Source organism: Acanthaster planci, linkage group LG01 (assembly GCF_054643075.1).
Source record: "Acanthaster planci isolate LZ-2023a linkage group LG01, COTS_SCS, whole genome shotgun sequence".
Lineage (NCBI taxonomy): Eukaryota > Metazoa > Echinodermata > Asteroidea > Valvatida > Acanthasteridae > Acanthaster > Acanthaster planci.
The window spans coordinates 15,175,785-15,199,916 of NC_141777.1; the positions used below are offsets into that span (position 1 = coordinate 15,175,785).

At 39.2% G+C, this 24,132-nt stretch overlaps 1 protein-coding gene across 1 annotated transcript; it reads right to left on the reverse strand.

The window, feature by feature from the left end:
• Positions 1-3,458: 3,458 nt before the first annotated feature.
• LOC110982537 (uncharacterized) lies at positions 3,459-18,117 on the reverse strand. Its single transcript, XM_022241017.2, has 8 exons — positions 17,960-18,117; positions 13,614-13,802; positions 12,557-12,828; positions 12,053-12,178; positions 8,581-8,758; positions 7,271-7,427; positions 6,524-6,974; positions 3,459-5,438 (listed from the first exon to the last, which is right to left on the reverse strand). The coding sequence occupies exons 2-8, from the start codon at positions 13,796-13,798 to the stop codon at positions 5,197-5,199; spliced, it is 1,611 nt and encodes a 536-aa protein (XP_022096709.2). The 5' UTR covers positions 13,799-13,802; positions 17,960-18,117; the 3' UTR covers positions 3,459-5,196.
• Positions 18,118-24,132: the final 6,015 nt, after the last annotated feature.

A 24,132-nucleotide genomic window follows, 5' to 3' on the forward strand; every position in this document is an offset into this window, starting at 1 on the left:
GAGGATGATTCAATAGCACATAAAATTGTCCAAACGCCAGTCAGCAACAAACAAATTTAAGGTAGCATCATGAGGACACTAGATATAGTGCGTGGTGATGTAGTTCGACTCAATGCGATGTGTTGAAGGACTACAATATACACGTTTATACAAAGATTAATGAAAAAATGATCAGGTTTATTAGTGCCCTTATATATGTGACCATGCTCAAACTGCCCCAATTCAACTTAACTTGTATACCAAATAACACGCATTTTCGAAACAAGTCAATTCAGCTCTGTAAAATAAACAATTATTTATGGTGCCAACTACATGAAGATGAGGTCAGCTCAATGCCAGGACGCAGCAAATCCCCTGTGAAATTACTATAGAGTAGCTTGAAGATTATACTGAAAAATAGGGCATCAAAGCGTTGTTTCCTGTTGTTTGCCTGTTTGTTGATATATGATTAGCATGTGTTGCGTTGCCTTTGCTTCCCATCGAGGCAGATAACTTATTTCAACAAGAGGAAAACGCACCTTGTTCCTTTAGCTTTAACACATGGTTCGGGTGCAAATAATTCCTCACGGTTCAGGCTTCCAACTGAACGGCTGAGTATACCATCACATTAGGACTTCAAGTGTTTTTAATAAAGAATTTGATTTAAAATCAGCTGCTCTCCAAAAAAATCACCTTTTCATCCATGCGCAGCATAATTTATTCAATTTCATCAGTTTTTATAAAGTCAATCGTAATCACAGCATGCATTTTAACAGAAAAGTTCCACACCTAAATATACAGGGTGTCTTTCAAAAAAGGAAACCGAGATCAATTTGTTTGTTTGTTGTTGAAATTAATTATTTTTCTAAATGTAACCGTCATTTGTTTCATTATAACGTTCTCTTTCGTATGACATCAAGAAATCAAAATTTCGGTCAAGGATGACTGAGCATGAAATCATGAAGTGCCTTAATAGACCAAGTCAGAAATGGCTTCGCACCACTAAGGTGTTTTGGTGTTGAACTCCTACTGTCCAGAGACGGTTTTTTTGTCAGAATGACAAAATGTTTGCTAAAATATCCAAAAATCATGTGACCTATATAAAACGCTGAGAACAAATGCAGAAGTTTGCGTTTAAAGAAACTGAGAGCATGTTGACGGGCACTCAGTCCTCAGTCCTTTGTGCTCAGTCATATGTGACGGAAATGTGGGTTTCTTGGTGTCCCACCAAAGAGGACATCACACTGAAACATATTGTATTTACCAATTAGGCCTAGACCGTTTTCCAATACTCAACTTCGTCTCCGTTTCAGGCTTCGTGTAGGAAACCAATCCTCGATTGTGGGCCTGAAGCGTTTAACTTAAATTGAAGTACTGTAATGTTTAGCTCTTTTGCATCTTACTTGATGTTCTGTTGCACTATCAGACTTACTTTTGCGCTTACAACCTGAGAGTCAGGAAGTAAAAACAGTTGAAGCCTGAGACGGAGCCATAGTCGAGTATTGGAAAACAGCCATACAAAATTAATTAGTCATATTCAAGAAACAGATTAATTAATCTCGGTTTCCTTTTTAAAGACACCCACGGTGGAGGTTGAAATTGAGCGAGTTTAAAATCTATAATTATATAGGCTAGACCATTTTGAAAGTGGTGATATGGAGGAAATAGATACAAAAAACCACATGAGCCCCCTGTCAACCTCCTGGGTTTACAATGTTCACCTATATCTTGAACTATTAGTTTCGATATAGCAGTAAATCAAATTCCCTTGTGGTGCAATCGGGGGAGGGGAGCTTGAGCATCATGGGCTTATATTTTGTGGGGGGGCGGGAATTTCCGTCCAAGTCAGCTTTTACCCAAACAACTAATCCTGGGTGTGCCACTGCCCTTGAATATCAATACGCTTCCACGGGAGGGCTGGGCAGAAAATTATGCTCGACGGGATTGTGTCATAAATTGTGTACTTAACATTACCACATTAACTGAAAACCAACAGAAGCAGTTCCAAAACAATCCAAACAACATTCAGTGATACCACGGTCGTAGATGAATTTTTATCGGTCGCAAAGTGATGAAGTGATACGCCACAAGTTCGCATGCATCAATTACGATCAAATGCATTGGCACTGTTGTCGTGCCACAAACGGTGTTGCTATACCACGGTCATCGACAGTGAATTTTAATTGGTCGCGAATTGATCACGTGATGTACTACAAGCGCGCATGTATCTTTCAAGCGTCGAGCGCACTGACGAAGTTGCCGGGGCCAAAAAGATGGATAACGGTGATCTTTCTGTCTGCTACGTTGTAAATGTGTAATCTTGGATACGAGGGTGGATGATGGTGGTGTTCGCTTGTCGCCCAGCGCCCGAACAGGGCGCTTGGAAGGGATGATTGCCTTGCACATATTCTAGTGAAGGAAATACGTCACACGGGGTCACAGCTAATGACGCACAGAGCATTGAGAGTACATTTCTGCCAGACGCACGAGCTTGCTCAATGTCATGAATGCGGCGGTTATCAATTCGAAAGTTATGCTTTTTCTGCCTCACTGCTGAAAATATTCTCACTACACTTTGTTGGTTCATTTTAATTTTTCTGGCAATAAATTATGCATACATTAGACACAAGATCGTTCCAGTGTAATCTATGACCATGGTATAACAAAGCAATGTTGGAATTTAATATGGTATGGATAAAAGTGATGGCTCTATCCCATTCAGAGACGCTCGCTCTTATAGATTGATTCCAAACGAATCAACTTTGGGTGCTTTAGAAAAAACACGTTTATTATTTCCTGTTTAATTTTTTTCAATTCGTCATAGTGTTTGAATTTATCCTGCAATAAAATATGCACGCATGACTTATACAAGACTGTTCCGGTGTAATGTATGACAACGGTATGACAAACATTATTGTTGCCTGCTGTAGCGGGGTACACGGGATTTGTACACCCTCGGGGTTAAATGGCCTTTTTGGCAAATGCATCAGCAAATTTGTATCAGCAAGTTCAGTTACTTGCCGTAAATTGATTGTGGCATTTTGTGTGTGATTTGGGGATGAAACTAATACGTGCATCATATTTAAGTATTTGTACTGGACCATAATGCCGAACGTTACAACACGTCCCTCTTCCCATACTCTTCCCATTTGACAACGCACCCGGGTTAGGGTGAATCGTGGAAGGAGTCAACGAGGGCCAGCCCCCCCCAAGCAAAATATGTTAATATGAAAAAAATATGAGAAATGCATTTTAGGCTCTTTCTGATTTCATTTTCTTTGAAACGCATGTTAACAGCACCAACATGAAGCCTCGACCCTCAGAAAGGTTAAAAGGTTATACCAAATTTTCAAATTTCCCCCGAAATGATTCCCCTGTCACCCCAACCTCTTAAGAGGTTCTCTGCTGACAATTTTAAAGGGATCGAACACGCCAGATACTATTGACCTCTGACAAATAAAAACACAATTGAAACAATCTTGAATTCTGAAAATATATTCCACCAAAACAATTACTATTGTCATTAATTATTCACAACTAGTCAACGATTGATTATTAAAACCTCCACGCAACTGTCACGTAATGAAAGTAATTGCAAGTTTTCAGAATACTTTTAAAAGTCGCCTATACCGAATTAGCAATTTACGAGTTAAAATTTGCCCTGTTCAAATGCACCTGAAATTTCAAATTTATCAACACAATTTGTGTTGATAAATTTTCAGTTTCAATCAATCAATTCATATCACATATAAGGTTCAGGAATTCTTACTCGCCTTCCCTTCCGCGGTTTCTTGTTATCACACTTCTCTGAAACGGATTCTTAATTTTTAATTCACTGAAATCTTTCAGTTTACCTTTCAATGTAATACATGTACTCCTTCGTTTCTTTCAAATTACCGAAAACTTTTAAACTTTCAAAACAATATACCCTTCTTGTTTATCACCTTCTCCTATTAACTTCTCTCGATTTTCTGTTAATCTTAAATTTGTACCATCTCCTTGTACTATCGACTTCTCAGAATCTGAATCTTTTCTTTATTCTATTTTAATCTCTAAAGTCTCAACATCTTCGTTAAATTCTGTTCAGTTAATATTCAAAATTCTCTTCCAACCTCTTATCAACTCTCAAATTCCTTCATTAACTTCTAAATTCCTTAACAAATCCAATTTCATTAAACACACTCCTTATTCAACAATTCTCAGATATCCTTCGATTTTTGTTTAAACTATGAGCACATTCATATAAATGAATTACAGCCTTAAAACTCGTTCAATTTTCCAAATTCCTTTTCAATCTTCAAATGTAAAAGACTGCTTGTCACATTTTTGATATTCTGTACAATTATTTTACTTGGCATGCAGTCGAAAATTCACTAGCAAAAGGACACTGACCAAATTCTACATCACACCAAAATCCTTCAGAACTTAACAAACATCCATATTGTTTTTATACATTTATAATGATGTGCTGTCGCCAGTTTCAATTCTTCAAGCGTCTTGGACAGCTACAAAAAAGGACCCTCAGACTTCCACATTAAAGATGCCGGTCCACCTTTGTGTTGTGTTGAAGTTCTCCCTCATCAGTAGCTGAGAACTCCCAAAACTTGTGCCATAGTTAGCATCTTCAGAAAATGTCTTGAGGAAATTTTAGGCATGCAAAAAACCAACAAAATCTGCAGTTGTTGCCTGTTAAGGCCTCGGGCCAATAGGATACTTCGACGTGGACCGCGGGCAACTTGGTCCTCTCTCAACGAGGTCTGTCACTCTTATTGCTACACCATGGTACATTATTGTAACAAAGACACCCTAAAAACCTCAGTGGTACTGAGTATTACTGAATATTCATCATTGAACTTACATCCAAAACTGAATCTACACATTGCACAATGACTAAAAGAAAAACCAAACTGAATTCAAAATTAGAAACATGATGAAACAATTATTCACTTATGGCATCCCCCCCCCCGATATTTTGGTTCTGGATCCGTCCCTGGCTTGGGTAGGTCTTATAAACGTCCCAGTAAGACTGCTTAAGGCCACTCACAGCAAATAGTGAAAAAACGATGATGAGAATCATACCAGAAAGGCGTGTGTAAAATATCTATAATTACCAATTGCTTGTGCGTCTGTGTCCCATTTATGTAAGGCAAAGGTTGCGTTACGCTCCACCTAAGGTCCTTTAAGGTCATCCATTCCTATGGACGTTTTTGGAACCCATTAAGGAAATGGTGTCTTAGAAATACATTCATCCAAATCTACCAGTTTAAAGCCCGAAGTTTCAACCAGGTAGTCCATCATGAACACGGAGTTCATGTAAGTATCTGATAAGTCGGTGTCCAGGCTGAGCACTCCCCCTTTGTTCTTGACGAGGACATTGTGGATCAGACGAAGGGCTTTGGGGACACGATCTACATCACGGTAGCGATGGTAGTTGTCAAACGTCAGTTCCTCCGGGGATCCTTAATGGCAGACAAAGCTATGTAGTAAATACTAGACCACTTTATATGTTGAGAAAGAGTGAGCGGGAAGTTGTCTTTATCCTGTCAAGAGACAGTTCTCTTACAGATAAACTTGAAGGACAGGGAATTTTTATTCAGCATAGGGTCATGGTTAAAAATAAAAATCACGAAAAAAAGAAATGAGTTATACATGTAATGTAACTTTTGTTATTTGTAGATAACCAATGCATGCGTGCACCAAAACACTTGCCTATGCAAATGGTTAGGGAAAGTGATACGTTATTGTAGCAGTAAAATATTTTCGTCAATAGGGCAAACGTCTCACCTATTCTTTTTATCCAACCACTACCGAGCTTCAGCATTGAAGAGCATCTACCAGTGGCGTATCGGGGAGAGGGGCAGGGGGCAACCACTGCCCCCCCCTCCCAATATTTTTTACAATTTATACCAAAACCCTAAGAAACCAACACCATGAAAAAAGCAAGGAGGCCCTGAGTAATTAAGGATATTGATAATTCTACTCCCCAACATTATGTTGAATGAGCCCGAAGCCGCACTCGCTTTTGAATTTGCCCCCCCCCCCGCACACACACGCACTCACAAGCTGGATAGGCCGCTGACACCTACTCGGATTGTGTGGCCGATTCATCGTGCGAATCTAAATGTGACACTAGCGTAAAATTCGTTGTGCTACTGATTGTATTTTGTGACTCAGATTTTTCCAGTGTAATATTTGTATTTTTGATGGGGACCAGTCTAGGCACATATAATCACTGTTCGCATTATGATATTTTTAGGCTTAGGCTTAAAAACCATGAAGGGCCTCGATATCCAGCACATTTATCTCGCCATTCCCGATGACCTTCCTGATATAAAGTGATATTTAAGCTCTGACTATCAACTTGGGCAAGTTTGAATGAGATAATTAGCAATCGCGATACCAATATATTTATTGTTCCACGCTTAATGTCTTCATTGTACAGCGCATTTGAACATATCTATATGAAATTTGCGCTTTATAAATGAATAGATTGTTATTATTATTGTTATTATTATTGTTACCAGTATAAGGGGATAAAAGCTACCTTTTAATCCTGGTAGTCGCGCTACTGGTTGCACAATCCTTAGTCCCCTTGTGGCTGCCTGTCTAATCATCTTCAGATTTATATCTTCCACCGTTGGCAGGTAATAAGACGACACCATGCCAATCTCCTCAAGACGTAAGATGGCACTTATCAGCTCCAGTCGGATCCACTCTGAGCGCATCAGCTCCAGGTGACCAGGGGGCAGAGGTCCGTCCTCCCGGATCCCGATGTTGAAGTGCTCGGCCCAGGACTTCACAGCTTCGGGGTACAGCTGAGCAAAGTCTCCGAAGACGAACAACGTGGTAGGGACTCGGGGCTTGTGGGCAGCGAGAGTTGAAACCACCGCGTGTGCTCGCTTGTAATTCATTCCCACAGCAACGACCACGGCTACTGAGCCGCTTGCACAACGCGAGTAAATCTTGCCAGCCCCACCGGGAGTGTTAAACGGAACCTGCACAACAGAAGAATTACCAACTTAAATTAAGGAATAAATTCCGACCGGGAATGTATACGTTTACTAGAGCTGCATTAGTTGGATTACTATCGTGATGACGCAAAATTCGTATTTGTCCATTCCTATGTGTACGTTCCATCTCCATGCATGTTTATGCATTCATGGTATAAGTACAATCAGTACAATCATGTACCTCGAGAACAAAGTAAGATATTGCATCCCTGTCGGTTGGTTTCTTTGCCTTTAATATCTGACAAGAGGCTACACTTCACACAGTGAAAACACATACTAACCTTGACAGGGTTCAAATCTTCGATATCGCCAAATGATCTCCTCTCACCCGCCCAGGATATCATATTCATCCCAAGTTTTTGAATATCCTCGCGGATCTTATCCTTCTCCTCCTGGGCCCAGCCAGACGGTTGATAGTCGTGATATTCGCCGTAGTATCTGTCCAGAAAGACAAAAGTAAATTGTGCCGATAATTGGCAGATGAGCCTGGTTGATTAATTGGGAGAAGTTCAGCGTAGATGGGGCTGAAGGTACTCGACGACGAAGGTTGCACTTTGTGTAGGGTCAAGGCAAAGGTTCATTTCGATATATTCCGCTCGTGGTAAAGCTTGTTGGTTGACACCTATATTTCCATGGCCAATGCACGGGAAACTGCACAGTTTTCAGGGTGAGAGTTGGGGTTTGTACAGGCCTCCTATTTCGTAAATGGACCCAAGGGAGATAGCCGAAAAAGACTAACATGTCCCAACTTCGCGAAAAATCTGCATCTATATTTAGTCAGTCGAAATATTAATGTTTATTTTAACATGGCTGTCTATCTGATTATGGAGGACTTTTCCTGCGATCAGTGCGACTGTACTAGAACTAGCCCTAAAACCTGCAGACGGTCTCTCTTTCAGATGTATTTATACAGGCTCGTTTCGAAGTGTGAAAACACACTGCTGACATGTTCGGGGTTTAGTCACATGAACTATCGAATATCTAAGACTATTTGTATCAAGAACAAGAACCTTTTACCAACAATTTCTTTATAGCATTTGGAATCTATTCACAAGTACTTCTTTCAACCAGGAAAAAAATAGTGAGCACGAGGGTTTTGGGTTCATACATATATGAGAATCTCTGCAACGACATTACGGGCATATGGGCACGTACAAATTTAGTTGAAAAACGGTTGTGCTTATCATTACGGGAAGGCACGCAATTTTTCCTCACACAGGCACTAGTGAGCATAAGCTACACATCGTCTCTGTTATTTCTGAAAAGAATGCATGGAAGCTTTTACATTGCCGCATATAAATGGAGAAAGTCTTTGAACGGGGGCCGGTACGAAGGGGTCTGCCGTCTTTCCTTGCCATCACTCAGGGGTACTTGTGCACGGAAGCCACAGATTTACTATCCGAGGATGTGACGTTTCTGTACATGTATATATGTACTTGATGAACCTCCTGCTTTTAGTGTATCTGTGGATCAGGTTGACTCCGATGGGTAATAACACACATCTGTGGGGAATGGTTACAGCCACTATTTAATAACATCCATGCACACGAGTTATTTCAAGGCGAAGTAAAGTAGGCACAGCCTAACTTACTTATCAATGTATTCTTCAAAGACATTGCTGTCTATCATATTCCGCAGGATGTCGTATTCAGCGCCTTCGACGTCCAGCTTGAAGATGATGTAATCCTCAGGAGAGAATGTCTCCGCAATCCATTTGGAAAGATCAATGACTGGAATTGTTTTCCGGACGGATAGTTTTCGGCTTCCACCTGTTGCCGTCAGAACAAATTGAACGAATTACAAGTGCTTTGCAGTGAATTAGATGCAACATCCATTAACACGAATCAATATTACAAATTTATACATTACACTTGTATAGGATTTTTTTAAACCTTTGGAACACGTATATGTTCATGCCCCTCACTTAGATTGTGCGCATGCGTACTGAATCCCACTATAGCCAGAAGCCAGTAAAATGGCTTTTGACTCGGACAGGTGGACCACAAAAGTAGGCCTAATCGATCAACATCAAGCTCAGAAAATGTTGTTTGCCCCTTATTTCCATACCGATTAGTATTTAAACACTCAAAGTCCCTTTCCCAAAATCCGGACATCTCATTATTGACCGCTGGCATACTTGTGCGGAAATTTGAATCCACATGAAAAACGAACTACATTTCAGACAAATGGCTCTCGATCTTGAAAAAAATTAACTGATACCAAAAAAAATCAGTCTTCCAGGCAGTATCACTGATGATCTGAGGGGAATTCGACAAAAGTGTGAAAAGTGTGTACTAAGTAAGGTGAAAAACACGAAAAATGACGAAAATGGGTCCCAATGAGAAACGAAGTGAATTTGAAAACACGGTGTTCTTCCTGGAAGTAATAACCCTTTTTGTAAATAAGAGTTACTGGTATTTCATGTGGCATCAAAATTATTTTAAGGTAAACTCGGCAAAATTGTGAAAATTAGACATAAAGCTAGTTAAAAAACGAAAATTTTTCAGAATTATAATTTGTCGAAAAATTGACATTTTCCACTTTCTTTAATTTTTTCCAGCGATTTTTTTCCCCAGAAGCTATTAAATACCACCATTTGATAGACTCTTGGCAATTTATTCACACACGAGGTCTTCAAGGGAAATGGCAGTACAATCCCCCATATCGGTCATCACTGATATACGTCGTCTGCTAGAATAATTTTTTTTAGGCCGACCTTATTTCACTTTTGCGCATGCGCGAATCCACAAACTAAATGCATGCACAGTCTATGGGGACCGAACATACGTGGGAAATATATCTACACCTTTAGGTATATAATAGAAACAGACAGTGAGGATTGGGGACGGGAACGATTCTATTCTAATATGTCAAAAGCGTTTCACTCAAAATGACCTTTCCCAAACGCAAAGTTAAAGTAAACATCCTAGTTTGTATCCATTATGTGTGTACATATTTTCAAAAAAATATTTGCAAACCTTATACTGCGCCCATTGCTTTAGGAGAGAAAAAATAACAGATGTCAAACGTGCACAAGTATTTATGCAAAGTAAATACAGCTTAGTTAACGAATGCCGGCTGTTTTTCCTACCTGTATTGTTAGCACGCTCAATTACTTCCCCAGCTTTATTCGCCCATGCACGACTGTGTTTAATTTGATACGTGACTTGGGCACAACTCACAAGTAACTGACCGGATCGACGCAGCGAGCTTCCGGAACCCTCGCTCTGTCATTAGGCCGTCCTATCACGTTCGACAATTTTTTAGAAGAATAATTCCCAACTGAAACCTCCCAAAGAAACACTTGATCATGCTCGAGTTTTTCCTTTGTCTTCCTTAAGTAATATTTAGGAAAAGTTATCTGGAGATAGGATAGAATTTTATTAACGACCGATATCGTACCTAGGTCTCCTTGTTCATGCAGGTTTGTTTTCACCTCCCGTGCTTCCGTGAAAAACAGATTGTACAACGTTGCAAAGAATTAATACTTACAGTCGATGGTTTCCAGATTCCGTTGAGTTGACATTACGCAGTTGTTGTCAACAAAATTTAAATAAAATATTAAAATCTTTCGTAAAAGTAGAATGTTGCTTTAAATTCATGACCTTATAAATTATAAAAGTGTGTGAAATATTTTAATATGTTTTTATTTCGGCTTTTACCTACAGATTACGATAAAATTTCAAACCGTAAATGTTCATCTGCGTACGAGACTGCCTCATTGCGCTGTTCTTCATGTATTTTAGGTGTTCGGAAGTGATGGGTCAATTCTTGCCAGGATATTGTTGCGTGTCCTGCTTATTGGTCTCTGACGCTGTCAACAATCACTCCAGTTTAACACAAATCGCGCCGTTCCGGGCAAGAATGCTCTGTTTATTCTCCAAACGTCAAAACAAAGCTGTTTACGCACACAAGCTCCAGACACGTGATGTCTGCGGGGACTGCGCAGGCACGAGGCGGGAAAACCGCAGGCCGTCCGCATACCAGCGGGGGCATCCATCTAGCTCCATGCGAGTCCGAGCTGGCGCTCCTACCGACCGAATCCGCCGGGGCTACAATATGTCTCTTTTAGGTCAGGTAATTTTTCAGTTTCTGTACATTGATATACTAGCAAACATTTTCCAAAGGCCCTTTTCCGAGTTGGGTTTTAAGAAGTAACTGAACGAAAAAAATATCACAAATTCTAAAATCTTTGCACGTTATTTTCTTTTCCAAGGGTTCCGGAAGCGCGCCATCAGGGGTCAACTTTCAGGCTCTGTTGTGAGAAGTTTGCCACAATGAGAGTAGACGTCGCGGCTTAATTGAAAGACGCATGTGAAGGAATATATTGATGAATGTATTAGGGAAATTGTCTCAAGTAAAGCAAGCTCTGTGAAGTAAAAGGCTGGACGTCTGTGTGCTGCTGCTGTTAGTTCGCATTTGTGTTGAAACATAAATGTTTATTCCGCTCGCGCAAGATTTCACAACAGCATAGCAAGAGGTGCATGTCTCATTTCGTGCGCTTTGATCGTAAAATACGGTGTCGTATTTGTTGACCAATTTTAGGGAATGAAAGCAAACCATGGAATTTTTATGACAGATCCAAAATTAAAAATCGCAAAATTAATGAAGCATATCGAATGTTAAGATAACATTGCTAATTGTCCATGGGTCATAGCTCAAATCTGCCTCGGAGCTGTTCGTGGATCGAGAGAGCTGCAACACAAGTGTCTCAGGTCCAGTTTGTTTCTCACGGATGTGAATCTCGATCAGCGATCCTAACGCTGGTTCGCACCATCCATTATGCGGTGTATGGTATCCGTAAACCAATGATGGATCGCTGATCATGATCTGGATCCGTGTAAAACAAACACGACCTCAATTGTTGGAACCAAAATGGTGGAAATGGACAATTAGCACACATACCTGCATGCTGTACGGCACACATAATGAGAGCCATTTTAGTCCAAAGTCTGAAGTTGGCGCTACTCTCTATATATACATTTCTGAGGCCGATGTTTCGGTTTCACAAACTTTTACAGTTTGTATGATATTTATAACTAGCCCTTGGCCTATGTATGCACCTGTTTTGTTATTTTTCCGTTCTGATCCGAACGCGTATAGTGTGCCACCTCCCCACTGCATATCGGCGCCTGCATTCAGACCTTTGCTTGGCCCCCATACCATCTCAGAATATGCCGTCATGTTACCTGAAAAGAAATCAAAAGAGAATACAGAACGATTTTTCCAGCTTCCTGCCACATGCATCGTCTTAAGGTGGGGATTTCCATAGGAGTCTACGCCATTTCCAAACCACAGTCCCAACTTGAGAACACGGGCTAATCTTTCTCTCTCTCTAGCAGTCCATAACCAGTTCATGACGTCACAGCCAGAACACAGTCTCAGCACATGCATGATATAACTGCAAATACGATGTTTATTGCTTCATTGAACTTTTGCACGCTTTCAGAATATTAAAAGGCCCTGACAAGAAGGGAAAAGCAAAAACAAAACAAACCCAAAACCAATAATGAACATTGCCATTTACCACCATAACGTTAAAAATGATGGACAAAATAACTTCTAACCGTCTTTGCCTGCCACGCCAACTGGACAGTGCAGATGGTGTTTATCGTATGGCTCGAAATAGGGTGACAATCGTTCATCAATTTCGAACGAGTGGATGGTGAAATCTCTTGCCCCGGGATACGTCTCGCGAAAAAGTTGAACAGTGGATGCAACATTAGCACCACAGTCAAGAAAGATTTTCCTTGGTTTTGGAGGGAGCGTCCTGATATCATCCTTGTCTTTTTTCCGAAGCTGTGGTATATGGTTGATTTTTGAATCAGCATCGGCTCTACTGCAAGCAAATGAAAATATCTATATGAGCAAATTACAGAGTAGACGGCAGAATAGGCAAAAAGGAACGATTTCAAAAGCTGGGAATGGGTCGCTGGACACCATCACTTGCGGCATTATCGTGCCGCACTATTCACCAGTTGGAGGTTCTGACATCCTCGATCTCTTGGTTTTTATGCAGTCCCGCTGCCATTAAACTGCTCCCAGATACAGTATTGCAATTTTTAGATTATTGTAGGTAACTGTGCTATAGCTAGGTTGTGGGAAAGGATTTATTGTAAATAACTTTATTTACTGGTTATAGTATCAAAGGAACTAAATCGAAGCACCATTTGAAATATATTGAATAGTAGACATTCAAGTGAAGTATTTTCAAAGCTTCAAACTGACAATGCCATCTCCATGAATACGGTAAAAAAATAAATAATAATCAAATTCGTCTAGGACAACTCTTTTCCTAAAGATTAAAGACATTTTATAAGGTGTTGGAATCGGAATAAGACCGACAGCTTATTCTTCCGACACTGTAAAAATTTCGGCAATTTGAGAGTTGTTTAAAGTTAGAGTTCTTCAACGTAATCATCTTTAGTCAAGCAAGTATTCATTAATTTAATTTTTTTGTTTCATCCCGACATCTGTGCACAGAGAGGCAAGTTATTTAGAGCTGTACGTGGAGTTGGAACTTTGTTACCTAACACTTGTTACTGTCCTGTATCTACTACTTAGAGGTGGGCCTTTCAATGTCTTCTTTTTTGCCCGAGTCGTACGTAGCCAAAGTAAACTCACCCATGCATTCTAGCATCAGCTTGGGCTACATATTTTGTCTGCACATGTTCCACTGTTTCCGTTAGCTGATGGCCACTCCAACGTCCAAAACTCAATCCCGAGTTGCCTATGAACAGGGATGGGAGCAGGCCGAGCACAAAGCCCATGACCAAGCCTAAAAGAGCCGATCGAATTGAAAGTCGCATATTGCTGTATGCGAAGAGGCAAACGACAACAAATAATTATGTCATTAACAGGTTGCAGAATAAACACCGCAGTTGATATCACACTCGGCATTCGAAGCGATGGGCTTGATATCTTAAGCATTCCTAGTTTTAACCACATGAAAATAAGTTGGGCGTAAACTCTGAATAAATCTCCAACTATTACAGCCCTCGTCGATTCCTTTTCTGATGACCAGCCGTTTGCTTGGTTCCCAGACAGAACGACACTTCATCAGGAAAGGCCATCTTCAAATATAGTCTGCTCCTTTGACGTCACAATCGTATTTTTCTTACAAGTGGCTTCTAACACTGTATTTATATATAGTTAGTACTAACTGTAGTTATACATAGTTAGCACTAACTGTAGTTATACATAGTTAGCACTAACTGTAGTTATACATAGTTAGCACTAACTGTAGTTATACATAGTTAGCACTAACTGTAGTTATACATAGTTAGCACTAACTGTAGTTATACATAGTTATCACTAACTTTATATGGCCGTCGGTACAAAAGTAAAAGAGTAATTCACAGAGTGTTAAAATTCCACACAGCTATCATAATACCAGATTATAACACACGTGCTCCTAAATGCTAAATTAAATATAACCCCATTTAAATTGATTGGGCAAACGTCCATTTCGAAGGAATTTGAGGTACAATCGAAAATCAACCATGTGATATTCTACTAACATACAAGTTGAAGGCCAAATGAGAATTGTCTAGGCATAACGGCTATGCGATTTACCGAGGAAAAAATGGAATATGGCTCATTGTGATGAGTACATTACGGGGAACCATCTACGTCGCAATGTTAGCCTTTATGTACATGCAGATGTAGATAGATACATATAGCCAACGCTGGCCAATCATGGGATTTATCTCACGAATCCAAGCATTAGTAAAGACATTATGTTCTCTTGTACAATTATTGACAACAGTGAATGAACGTATTGTGGTCTGAGTCGGAGAAACGACTCAACAGGTGGAGAGTCCTCGCCCATTCAAACCAAAGAATCCTAACTTTTTGTCCTTTCTCCTTAACTGAATTACACTTAAAATTTTGCTCTTGTACTGATGACCATGCAGCTTTAGTTTGCCAACCATTGGGATGGAAAAGCTACGACTATTACTAGGATCCCTTCTAGTTACACACAGACCTCGGGGCGCATACACGTGCAATGAACCTATTACCAGTCCGTGTGTTTATAATATCGACCATATAATTACGTATTCTAACACTCCATCCTCGAAACGTTCTATCTTGTTCAAATTATCTCACTGATCCAGAATATTATTTACAGATGCATATTTGCATTAGAGTAGCGTTTTACGCACGAACGTGCGACAATTTGCTCTTGAATATAACTGTTTGTCCTCCTAATTAACAAACATACCAAATTACTGTCACTCTGTTAGGACAAAGTATATCATTCAGTTGAAAACTCATCAATTTTTACGCTCATCTCCATTAACCACGCTAAAACGCAATAGAAAACTTCACCCCACATCTCGTTAACTCCATGGTGACCAACCTATCAACAAAAGTTCCTACTATCAAAGGGCAGCGTTGAAGTACATGTAACTCTCATAATCAGCAACGCTGAAAAGATGGATCTTTTCATTGCTATCCAGTGGTTCTCTTTTCATATGTAAAATTGGTTAGACATCGCATATTCAGTCAGACTTCCTATTCAAATATTAGCCACAGCATGCATCTATGTTATACCATATTCTCTAGCTAAACGCATGTAGGCCCCTATTTGTTTACAAAATATTATTGTATTGGATTGCATGTAAGTACATGTATACTGAGTATTAATTGTGGCAAATTTCATGCTACAGAGCCCTAGTGGGATATTCAGAGGCTTAAACAAATTTATCAAGTCAGCGCAGTAAGATAGTAGTGAGTCACTTTTCAGATAGCCTGTTCTGGATCTGAGTTTAACTTAATGTGCCAAACAGTGTTGTAGTCGAGTACTTTCCGAGTATCAACGTTCTCCGCAAAATACTGAACTGGGTAAGAGGGAATAAAGCCAGAGTGCACAGGCATTTGATGGTAAATGTACAAAGGTAAGATTACAAAAAAAAAATGTTAGACTTCAGACACTCCCAGTTGTGTAAAATTTAAGTTTTAAGGAGAAAAGCACTCAGAAAGTACTCGGCCGAATACTTTCTGAGTACTTTTGTCCTAAAAAGTTAATTTTAATCAAACAGTGAAGGTCCGAAGTCATTATGTTGCTTTGCAATCTTACCTTTATGCATGTACCATCAAATGCCGATGTACTTCAGCTTTGTTCCCTCCTAACTAGTTAAATATTTGGTAGAGAACTTGGTTCTCAAAAAGTACTCGACTACATCACTTGTGCCAAAATGGCCCATTATGGAAGTTGTGTGCTCAGTGCTACAATTATAAATACTTTGAAGACTTTAAAGCGAAAGCGAATATTGAATTCAACTTGAAGAAGCTATACAATTGGAATTATCAAATGGATAATATATTGTTCTTAATATATCTACTTTGTTTATTTACTATACATTGTATGAAATAAGTTCATTTTCTGCATTTTGTCTTTCGCGATCTGTCTTGGGTTGTTGTTTCTCTCTCTCTCTCTCTCTCTCTCTCTCTCTCTCTCTCTCTCTCTCTCTCTCTCTCTCTCTCTCTCTCTCTCTCTCTCTCTCTCTCTCTCTCTCTCTCTTTTACTATTCCTTCAGCTTATCGGTGGACACATACATTGGTTTGTCCACGTTATAGGATTTGTTTATTTCCTTCTGCAGTGCTACATTTTCAACACTGTCCATTGTTTTTCGATGTTCTTTGTGACCCTTTCATCCTTATGCATTGTCCTGATGCATTTTGGCTTTTTTTTTTCAGAGTCAACGTACTTATTAGCATGCATTTTGTTTTCCTCGTCAGTTGGAATTTCATTTTGCGGCCATTACGCACTCTATAGAGCCTGAAGGTTGACCCCTGATGGCGCGCTTCCGGAACCCTTGGATGGGAAAAATAACACGCAGAGATTTTAGAATTTGTAATATTTGTTCTTTCAGTTTCTTCTTAAAAAATGCAACTTGGAAAAAGGGCTTTGAAAAATATTTGCTAGTATATCAATGTATAGAAACTGAAAAATTACCTGACCTAAAAGAGAAATACCCTGCAAAAATTTGACCCATCACTTCCGAAAATCTAAAATACATGAAGAACAGTGCAATACGGCAATCTCGTACGCAGATGAATATTTATGGTTTGAAATTTTACGGTAGTCTGTGGGTAAATACCAAAATAAAGCAGATCAAAATATTTTACACATTTTGATAATTTCTAAGGTAATAAATATAAAGCAATGTTTTACTTGTACGAAAGATTCTAATATTTTATTTAACCTTTGCTAGCAATAACTGCGTGATGTCAACTCAACGGAATCTGGAAACCATCGACTGCAGGTAGGTAAATCTTGGCAAGGTTTTACAATCTCGTTTTCAAGAAAGCATGGCGAGTGAGAACAAACGTACATGAACAAGGAGACCAAGGTACGATACCGCCGGACGTGAAAGGTCGTTAATAAAGTTCGGTTTTTTTACCCATCTCCAGGTGACTTTTCCACGATATTACTTGAGGAAGACAAAAGTAAAATTCCAACTTGAGGGTTTCATGGGGTGGTTTCAGTAAGGAATTATTTTTCCAAAACGTATCGAACGTGATAGGACGGCGCAATGTAAAATCCCATAGGCGGACCGCGGAAAGGTTCCAGAAGCTTGCTGCGTGACCTTTTACTTTCAGGCTCTATTGCGCTTGAAATGCTTCGTACCCACTGCTACTGCGTCAAATTTCTTGATTGTCCGCATTGTCAGAACATTGCACAATTTTCTCCCTTCCATCAAAAATAAGTGGACAGATTGTATACCTGTCCCCCTCAAAAAAAAAGAAAAAGCGGACTTCCAATTATAACATTGTGAATGATTACAGAAGTAACTACATTCATGCTTCTCCGAAATTCAATACAGAAAAGGGTTAAAAATTTACAATGGCTTGCAGACGTCTTTCTAGTCGTCCATGAGAATCGCACCAGTTGTTTTCGTCAGTGAACAAATTTGCAACCATTTTGCAATTTTAAGACTGATACAGCACTACAATAAACTTACCGTGTTGTTTCCTCATACAGCGGATATATCTAAATGCTTTAGTATAAGTTAGCATGTATTGGTACAGTTTTACGATAGACGTATTCTGCTAGCGAGACTGAGTACCACTCAACGATCATTTGGGGGTCGGTCTTCGCTCTTGGCAAGCCTTACTTGATTTTAAAAAACGATATGTTTATATTCAATCAAAACAGCTGGATATCTCAACAGCTGAAAGTAACTTGACACTTTTGCATTCTGACTGGAATGACGCTTCTTGTTGATTCCGCATAATGACATTGATTTGGATTCACACAAACTGAGACGTACAAATTTTCTTACGTCTGTCAATATGCACAGCTGGCACAAAGGCACTGCATGAATCCGTGTGAATAGTTCAGCACAATATGGGTACTGGATCGATCTTCACTAAAATGAAATATATAACGCCCAACTTATGTATAACAATCTTACATATGACCAACATTAAAACATGCCACGCAAATCTGACGTACAACCATTGTGGGCTGGAGGTCCAGAGAAAAAAAAAGAATTTGTTTAGGTGCCTTTGCAATGAAGCCCTTGATCTTTTCAGCCTACATGTACTGTCTTTGGTTGAAGGAAAAAATCATTTTCTTTTCAACTTTGGAACAGAACTTTTAAAATGAATCTGCACAGACAGCTTCCGCCCTCCAAACACAACACTAATTGTAGACTATACCACATAAAATGGCCGGCCATGATTAACTCTAACACTGAGCGATACAGAATATCTTTCAACTGGCAAGCATTTAAAAATAAATGATTGTATTTTCTTCCACGTTTTGTTCCATCCCACGATTTAGTTGTAATTGTAAGTTTGTCATTTCACTTAATAGTTTCTCTAACATTTGGAAATATTTTTTTACCATTTGTTTGCATATTCAACTTCTGTTATGTGCTTTTGGCCAATTTGAAAAGTTGTTTGGTTGCCCCGCCCCCCCCCCGCCAAAAGTGGCTCTAGATCCACCCTTTATATTCCAACTGGCGGTTATGGGATCAAACTCAAAGATTTTACTGGTAGAATATTACAAGTGTCAGGTGGAGACTTTGATCAAGCCAACAGACTCACCGCTGCCCAGCAAGGTAGAAAGTCGGGTTGGCATGTTCATTCTCGAAGCACCGTGCTTGGTTGATTAGAGTTGTAATGACTCGAGTCAATGACTCGACTAGAGTCCAACTCAAGTCACAGTTTTTGGCGACTCGACTCAAGTCATTGCGAGCAAATTACTCGACTCCTTAGTGAAGCCTTTATCACGACTGTCCATTTATAAACACTGATTACTGCTGTAATCATGGTTAATACGTACACAAATCTGATTTTTCTTATCTGTGGAGACAGTGGTTGGTATTTGTACACAAAACTATGTTTACAAATCTCAAACAGTAATCATAATCATTAAAAAAGTAGTTTCCTCGAGTTATAAATGCTCTCGTCTACGGAGCCCCTAAAGGGACATGCGTTGAAAACAAACTCAGAATACAAAATTAATTTCAGTTTGTATTTCGTGCACTCCAAATAATTTCGTGGGCTCGTAATAAATTCTTTCGTGTGCGCAAAATCATTTCGTTTGCTCGAAATCATTTCGTTACCTCGAAATCATTTCGCACGCTCGAAATAAATTACCAGAAATTAAATTACCAGTAAGCGAACAGGATTCACTCGACAGTGGACACTTTGAATAGGGCAGGCAGCAATTTTCCTTCAAAAGAGGATATGTCTGGCAGTTGACATGTAAATATGTACTTATTTCATTAACTAAATGAGCTTAATTTCCTTTTTGGTTCCCAAATTGAGAAACTCCATTTTCAAGATGTCTGTTATAGAATGCATTTAAACATGATTTGCCCATGCACAAAGCGATTTAGGCATGGAAGCATGTGGCATATAGTCAGGGCTTGTGGAAGCAAGCATAGCGTCCGGGGTTCGAATCCAACTGCTGGCTACTTGTTGTGAATTTGAAGGTTAGTGAAAAATAAATATGAAATAAAAACAACAATCTCATGTATGCCATTAAGTACATGTATACAAAAAGCAAAAAGAAACTAGTTCCAAGTTAATGAACAGGTAAACACTCAACAATGTACTGCAGTCATATACTAAAGAAGATGCACCTTTAAAGCAAGCAACATACACTTGAAGTAATTTACAATTTAAACCCCTTCCTCATTGAGTTTTGATTTGCTTTTTTTTTTTTTAGTGTACGAAAATCAGTCATTGTACAAAACAGTGAAACGCGTCTTATCAATTGAAACTATTTTGACGGGGATGCCACAGGGTCTGCTCGGAATTTAAAACACTGACCAACGCAGCTGTTTAACAGAGTGTAACTTGTTAAATAATTAGAAATGGGTTCCAGATCTTGACAAGAATTTTCTTCTCTGTTATTTTGATATTAAATTCATGTGATTATTTCATTTACATTTAAGATATGGAAACAAATAAACTGAACTAAACTTGAATTTTGTCCCCCTTGTTTGACAAACAGAAGTAGCTTGTTATCCTGAAGAAGTAGCTTGTTTTCGATGAATTTAGCAAAGATTCTTCTGCCTTAACCAAGCCCTAGGGCATGCATAAGCTGCCAGACCTTCCCACATTCCATCAATGAACTCTAGAAATAATTTATTTCGAGCGCACAAAATGATTTCGAGCAAACGAAATAAATGATTTCGAGCAAACGAAATGATTTCGAGCATACGACATAAGTTATTACGAGCGCACGAACTGATTTTGTGCACACAAAATACAAACTGAAATTATTTTTGTGTTCTGAGTTTGTTTTCAATGCATGTTCCTTTGGGTAACAATAGTTTCGCCACGTTACTTTTCATTATCATGAATGTACAGCCGTTGGTCTCCAATGCAGTCTTTTACTGCGCAGCCAAAACACAAACGGAGACCGTTTCAAAGTCAGATGTCCACTTTGTACGGATAAAGATTTTAGTTTTCGAAATCTCACCTTTAGAAAACCGATCCGGCTTCATCTAAAGGCAAAAGCCTTAAGGATACCAGTGTTGAAGTCGAGACCATTACAAGACCTTTCACAAGACCAGAAACAAAGACTATTCATATACAGACTTGTCACAAGAAACAACGTGAACAATGACAAAGGAATGCTTTTGTCGCATATTTCATTTGAATAGCTCGTAATTTGAATTCAGACTGGAGGTCATGTGTTGGTCTTGTAATGCATCTTGTAGAGTTGCAACGAGTCAAGCCAAGCAATTTTAACATAGTAACTCGAGTCAAATCGAGTTATTATAGCGTAGTGACACGAGTCGAATCATTTGGGCAAAAAAAATCGACTCGAGTCACGTATTTAGCTCAAGTCGATTCGAGTCACCCTAAATTGAACACATTACGATGAATAAAAAGAAGAGAGTACTTCTCTTGCATTTTCAAATCTGGGTAAATTTCTACATGGGGTCACACTACATCTTGCTTTTGATGATAATACATAACATAAACATTACAAACCGGCACTGGAAGTCAATGCAAATATTTTTTTCGCAGTGAGGTTTGCTTTTATTTTTAGGATTCGACTCTTATTAACTTTCACTTGAGTCGGGTCTTCTGATGGGCGTCTTGAGAATCTCTGAAAGGTTCCATGGCTATTAGCAACCTATTTTGTTTCTGAAGGTGTACAGTAAGTGTGACCTTACAGGTTTACAAAGTCGTTGTCATTATGTGGGACGAGTCGGACGATTGGTAGATGAAGCAAGAGCTCCTTCGACCTGTAATCTCCGTATTATAGTTCAAGTTGCGTTTCTGACGAGATGTTGTTGTCAAGATATCAGCTTTCGTTGAACAAAAGGTATTCATCTAGCCTCTTCTCTTGAACCAAGTCTCCACGATAAACTTTGTCCAAGAATTAATACCAAAAGGTGTTTTGTTTGGACGATGAAAAATGGGGGGGGGACAAAATAATCATCGCTAGTTCGTTGGTTACAGACAAACTTGAGATTTTGCTGGTCTGAGAAAAATGAATTGAAAAAGCTGAGAATTTCGAACCGATATTTGCCTTTTTTCTGCTAATATACGTCTATTCGCGCCTTCTAACCTGAAGTTTCACAATTTTTGCTATGTTAAGAAAATGCATTTAAAAGGGGCCCAAATTTGTATTGGATATTTTCAACCCCTAAAAGAGCCGGGGCTTAAATCCATCCCTCCCCCTTCGTCATTCTCTCCTATACCAATCTATAGTGCAATGGATTTCACGTTCCCGGCATTCAAGTTTTTCTAGTTAGCCCCCCCCCCAAAAAAGCCCCCCCCCCTGTTTCTGGTCATGAGCTGGCTCCAAAAGTGGTGTGGCGACGCGACTTTTTTTAACTCACTTTGTTTTCTGGAAATGATGTACGTGCGATGTCTTTCGCGACTGCGTGCGCACGTAAAACCGGCAGCTCCTAACACTAACTAGACTGGCCCCCATATGGGCGGCCAAAAGACCCAAAATTAATTTTAACAAAAATAAACAATTACGAGCAAAGGGAATCTTCTTATTCAAAAATCTAAGTAATAAAACACAAACCAAGCACCAAAATCATTTGAGAAACAAATTATTAAAAATTTTAATTAAAAAAATGAAAGTTACATGTCACAAAAAATAATTTCACCAAAAATGAATAATCACGGTTGAACAACATTTTCTTATCAAAATGTAAATGTTAAACAAAAACAAACTCTAAAAAATTTATAACATAATTAATTTAAAAAATAAAAAACCAACATCTGAAAACAATATGCCCCCCAAAGTTCCCAAAATGAAAACAGTAAATCAAAATACGAAATAATTTTTTTTAAAGTCCAAACCAAAGGTTGCCAGCAGTTTACTTCATTTTTTCACACGAAGCTAAACGCAAATCATTTGAAAAATGATTGATGAAATCTGAAACAAATTTGGTTCCGACGTTTAATACTTTATTTTTGGTAAAAATAATTTTGGCCGATTTTGGCCCATTTGGCCGCCCGGGTTTTTTTAACAAACAAACTCAACGCGAATCAATAGAAAATTCTTAAACAAACTAACTTGGCCCCTTTTGGCCGCCCATACCCCCACAACTATTATTACTGTTTAAAGCATTTTCAGCTTGTACATTTTTGCGCAGTACAGAAATGACGTCAACTGAAAAAGAATGTCCGACTAAATGTATGGGGAACTAGAGGGGACTCCTTTACTGTACATATTACTCAACCGTCTCCCATCAGAAACACATTAAAATTACGCAGTAGCAGGATTGCAGACTATTAAGCAAGTTTTGCAGCTTTTGGACATTGTTTTATACAAAATAAAAAACTTTTTTATTTTGCCGACGCGCAGGTCTACGGCGACGATCGCGCTGACCAGAATTAAACCGTCGACTTTTTTAGCCGGAACCTAACGCCTTCCAGTCATTTCGACAATGATTTGTGAAAATCAGACATACTGTTCTCACGAAAAGCCCACTTACAAAGGAAAGGCCAGCCCAAAATCTGTGTTTTTTTCATTGGTGTGCTCGATCATTCTATACTGGCTAACAAGCGTGTAACCATAAACTTCAAATAACAAAACCACGAGTTGGATTAAATTGGATCAATACTTCACAATTTTACTGGTAATGGGCGTTTTACATCCTTTCAGAGTTTGTGACAACGTGGCTTTAATGATCTAAATGTTGGGGGAGAAGGCCTGTAATGAAATTGATCAACTTTAAAACAATAGGCGAAAACGGTGACCCAAATTACAGCCAGTGATATATTGGTGAGTAGGTTGAAGGGAATTGAGTTTGGGAGTGGTTTGAAGCGGAGCAAGTAAAACATTAAGCCTATGCAAGATAAAACTTAAAATTCACGGTCTGGAAGACTGAGAAAAATGTTGCTTGGAATATTAAATTTTGCTTAAGTGAAGCAGATATAATTGTTGTGTCGGTCTCCAGTGGGCACGGCGTTACCTTTTTAGCTTTCCAGGCATGCTAACGCCGCAGCGTTAATAGCCCTAATTCTGACTGTTTCTTGTTCGTTGCCCCTGCCCCCTACTATAATCCAAGCAGACCACCGGCGAAACACAAAACGAAACAGTAGATGACAAATATGCTGGCAACTTTAACTGGGACCGTCCCCTCCAGTTGAGACGTGATACCCACAAGATCACAACAGTTGCATAGCCTTGTTTAAAGTT

Excerpts from the sequence above, each read along its gene's own strand:
- LOC110982537 (XM_022241017.2), bottom strand. The coding sequence starts at position 13,798 with ATGCGACTTTCAATTCGATCGGCTCTTTTAGGCTTGGTCATGGGCTTT. Across the intron at positions 8,759-12,052 it reads ACGGAAAAATAACAAAACAG|GTGGAAGCCGAAAACTATCC; the intron begins GTGCATACATAG and ends TGACGGCAACAG. Across the intron at positions 7,428-8,580 it reads TTTGAAGAATACATTGATAA|ATACTACGGCGAATATCACG; the intron begins GTAAGTTAGGCT and ends CTTTCTGGACAG.